At 37.9% G+C, this 3,631-nt stretch overlaps 1 protein-coding gene across 2 annotated transcripts in view; it reads right to left on the bottom strand.

Annotated features, from left to right (window-relative positions):
* ECD (ecdysoneless cell cycle regulator) overlaps nucleotides 1–3,631 on the bottom strand; it is a 42,190-nt gene that overhangs the window by 37,115 nt on the left and 1,444 nt on the right. For both annotated transcript variants that reach the window (XM_003783564.3, XM_023509642.1), the window contains exon 2: nucleotides 2,828–3,045. In XM_003783564.3, coding sequence (XP_003783612.1) covers nucleotides 2,828–3,032 — 205 coding nt within the window. In that variant the 5' untranslated portion in view covers nucleotides 3,033–3,045. The remainder of the gene's footprint in view (nucleotides 1–2,827; nucleotides 3,046–3,631) is intronic.

The raw sequence follows: 3,631 nt of genomic DNA, 5'->3' as shown, positions 1-3,631 counted from the left end.
TCCCCCTGGGTAGAGTGCCATGGCATCACAGCTCACAGCAACCTCCAACTCCTGGGCTCAAGTGAGTCTCCTGCCTCAGCCTCCCAAGTAGCTGGAATTACAGGTGCCCGCCACAATGCCTGGCTATTTTTTGGTTGCAGCTGTCATTATTGTTTGGCCTGGGCTGGATTTGAACCTGCCACTTTAGGTGTATGTGGCTGGCATCTTAGCCACTTGAGCCACAGGCGCTGAGCTGGCAACACTGTTCTACAAGAGGACTGGCCTATCTCTATTGATCAATGTTGGCTGCTTAATCACAAGCATCCTCATTATGTCATCCAATTGGTTGCAGTAGACATCTGCTATAACTGATGGACCAGGTTTCATGAAGCTATACGGGATTATACTAGTGCTGGACCACCAAACAGACACCATTAGCTTTCATTGATGAATATTTGGTTTTGCACTGTGTTTCAGTACTTCATCTTTATCTAACCATTGTGTCAAACACTTGAGATTGTCAGGAAGAATCCATTTTTCATCTCTTGTAACAATATGGTGTGAAAATGGTTTGCCTTTATGCCATGACAGCAAAGAAAGGCAAACTTGGAGATTTTTTTCTTCTGACATTCATTTAATTCATGCGAGACCCATCTAGACAGCTTCTTTCCTGGACAACGTGTTTCAAATGGTCTAATATTGTTGAATAGTAAGTCAAACCTTGCTGCTAATTCCAGCATAGGTTGAGATGGATTTGCTTCTACTATAGCTTTCAGATCATCATTATCCACCTTTGTCTCTGGTTGCCCATGTGGCTCATTTTCAAATCCCCAGATTGGAACTTCTGAAACCATCAACATACTGTACATTCATAGGCACATCCTTCCCAAATAATTCATTAATATTTCAAGCTGTCTGCACTGCACTGGTTCCACAATGGAGCTCATATTCAAAAATAAAACAAATTTGTTACTTATCCACAGTTTCACAAAAAATGCTCTAAAAAAACTGAGAAATAATTACAAGGCAAAACACATGTTTGAAAGAATGAGGATGTACCTTCACCGTTAAAAAAAAATGTCAGAGGTATCAACTGTCAAACTTAGAATGTAGTAAGGAAATCAGATATTTCATATTTAACAAACCCTATTGCAGAATGTCTCAAGAGCTACGATGGCAAAAAATAGGTAAGAAGAACAGCCTGCTCAACTCTTTTCCCCTCCCTAGATCTCTTATTTCTTCAACTAGAGAACTCCAATTAGAGTATCTATTTTTGGCTGGGCATGGTGGCTCATGCCTATAATCCCAGTGCTTTGGGAGACCAAGACAAGATGATGATGTGAGGCCAGGAGTCCAAGACCAGCCTAGGCAACATAGTGTGACCCTGTCTCTAAAAAACATAAGCAATGAAAAAAATTAGCCAGGTTGTAATGCTAGGCTCAGGAGGTTGAGGTAGAAGGATCACTTTGAGTCTGGGATTTTGGACTGAGTATAAATTTCCTGAGTCCAGTCCTTTGAGACTGCGTTGAGCTGAGCTGTGATCATGCCACTGCATTCCAGACTAGACAATGTGGTGTGTCTTTAAAAAAAAAGAGTATTTTTTATCTATCTCACATATTAGACTTCAATTTAAACTTCATCTGAAGTAATAGGGAACTATGGAAGGATGTTAAACAGGACAGTGACATGATCATGATATGTTTTACAAAAGTTAAACTGGCAATTGTATAGGTTAGAACCTGAGGTAGGTTAGAAAGCCACTGAAGTTTTTTAGAACCAGGATAGAGCTTCTCATACAGTCCACATACTGTGCATTCATTAGCCATATTCTACCAAAATACTTCAGTGATATTTTGAGCTGTCTGTACTGCATTGGTTCCATGATGGAACTCATACTCAAAAATAACACAAATATTTTACATTGAAGCCAAAGAGATATACAGAAAAGGTCATATTTTAGAACTAATTAGGATTCAATGTCTAACTAAACATGGTGATGTGAAGAGTTGAGCATGATTTTGAATTACTAACTAGCTTAGATAATTAGGTAGATGACAATGCCATTAAAGAAGATGAGAAAACATGGTAAAAATGATTGACAGTAAGGAAGATATTTTGCAATTTCCAGTTAAAAGATAACAGATAAGCACCAAACTGAGAATACCACAGTAGTGTAAACTTGTGGTGTATACTTGTGATATCATCCCAAGATGCTAGGCTCCTGATGCTCAACAAGACTCCATATATCTGTGTGAGTAGAGCCTTACACAACTATCCATAACTCATCTTTGTAAAGCTCTAAGAAATGAGAGGACAGAGTACTTTATTTTTTCAGAAATCAGATCTCAAGCTTAGTGCTTGAGACAGACAATCAGTGAAGGAACATAGACAATCAGTGAAGGAACTTCAAAATGCTATTTCTCTTTATCAGCCAGGCAGAGCCACTCTTTGATCCTCTCCCAAACTACTATGTGAAACAAAGCAATTTACTAAGCACATCACCAGGATAAGCAACACTGGGTAATAGCAAAAGGAACCATAATTAAGGAAGCCGGATGCCAGAACCTGTTTAGTATAGGCATTTAGTTACATTATGGCATAGTATAGTAACTAAAGTTCAAAAGGATAGCCATGCGTTTAATAATGCTTAGTACATGTTAGTTTCTAACTAATGGCTATTAGAAAGTTTTCATTAATATAAATTAAAAAAATTTTTTTAAAGTTTAAAGCTTAACTGAATATAGATAAGCATCACTAATCTAAAAAGTTTAGGATATAATCTGTTCCTAAAAACACTAAATGAAGAATGACATTAAGTCACACTAATTAAAATAAGTAAAAGCCTTACCTCTTCCTGGTTTATATTTGAGATTGAAAGGCTGATTCTGCCAGATATAGGGGGCTAGAATAGATGCAAACTGGGTCATTATTCTCTCAATATACTTCTGAAGAATCTCTTTGTGCTCTTCTGGGTCTCTTGATTCATCTGGTATGAGGAACAGGCGGTACTCCACAGTGTCTTCCACTGTAGCAAGTTTCATAGTTTCCTCCATTCTTCTTTGTAAACTACATTGAAATGTTTCAAGATACAAACCACATAGAACAACAAAGAAGTTAACAGCCACTTCCTGCTCTCTTCTAGGTGACTCTATCAACATGGAGTTTTCAAAAATTGTTATCCACATACCATCATTGTGGTTTTTGCCTTGACTATGTACCACCTATAGTAACATTTAATATTATTCTTCTAATGATATTTTATACTTAAAACTATGTTCTTTATATTTAAAGTTATGTTAAAAGGAAAATTTTGATATAATACAGTGAATAGAAATCCAGTATCAAATTCCCAAATTAACTATGAAAGAATAAAATTTTTAAATGTTTGCTTCTGTACTAAAAGCAGTGTGTAACACATTTTGAGAAACACTACACTAATATCCACTGTTTAAATACTATCAAAAGTCCTACTTCTGGGCTTGGTGCCTGTGGCTCAAGTGGCTAAGGTGCCAGCCACATACACCTGAGGTGGCAGGTTCCAATCCAGCCCTGGCCCACCAAACCAACAATGACGGCTGCAACCAAAAAATAGCTGGGCGCTGGGGTGGGCGCCTGTGGTCCCAGCTACTTGGGAGGCTGAAGCAGAAGACTC

Source organism: Otolemur garnettii, unplaced genomic scaffold (genome assembly GCF_000181295.1).
Source record: "Otolemur garnettii isolate 467f Iridium unplaced genomic scaffold, OtoGar3 scaffold00008, whole genome shotgun sequence".
NCBI lineage: Eukaryota > Metazoa > Chordata > Mammalia > Primates > Galagidae > Otolemur > Otolemur garnettii.
Note: the sequence above shows the minus strand (reverse complement) of the source record. Positions and strands in the feature narration are given on the sequence as shown.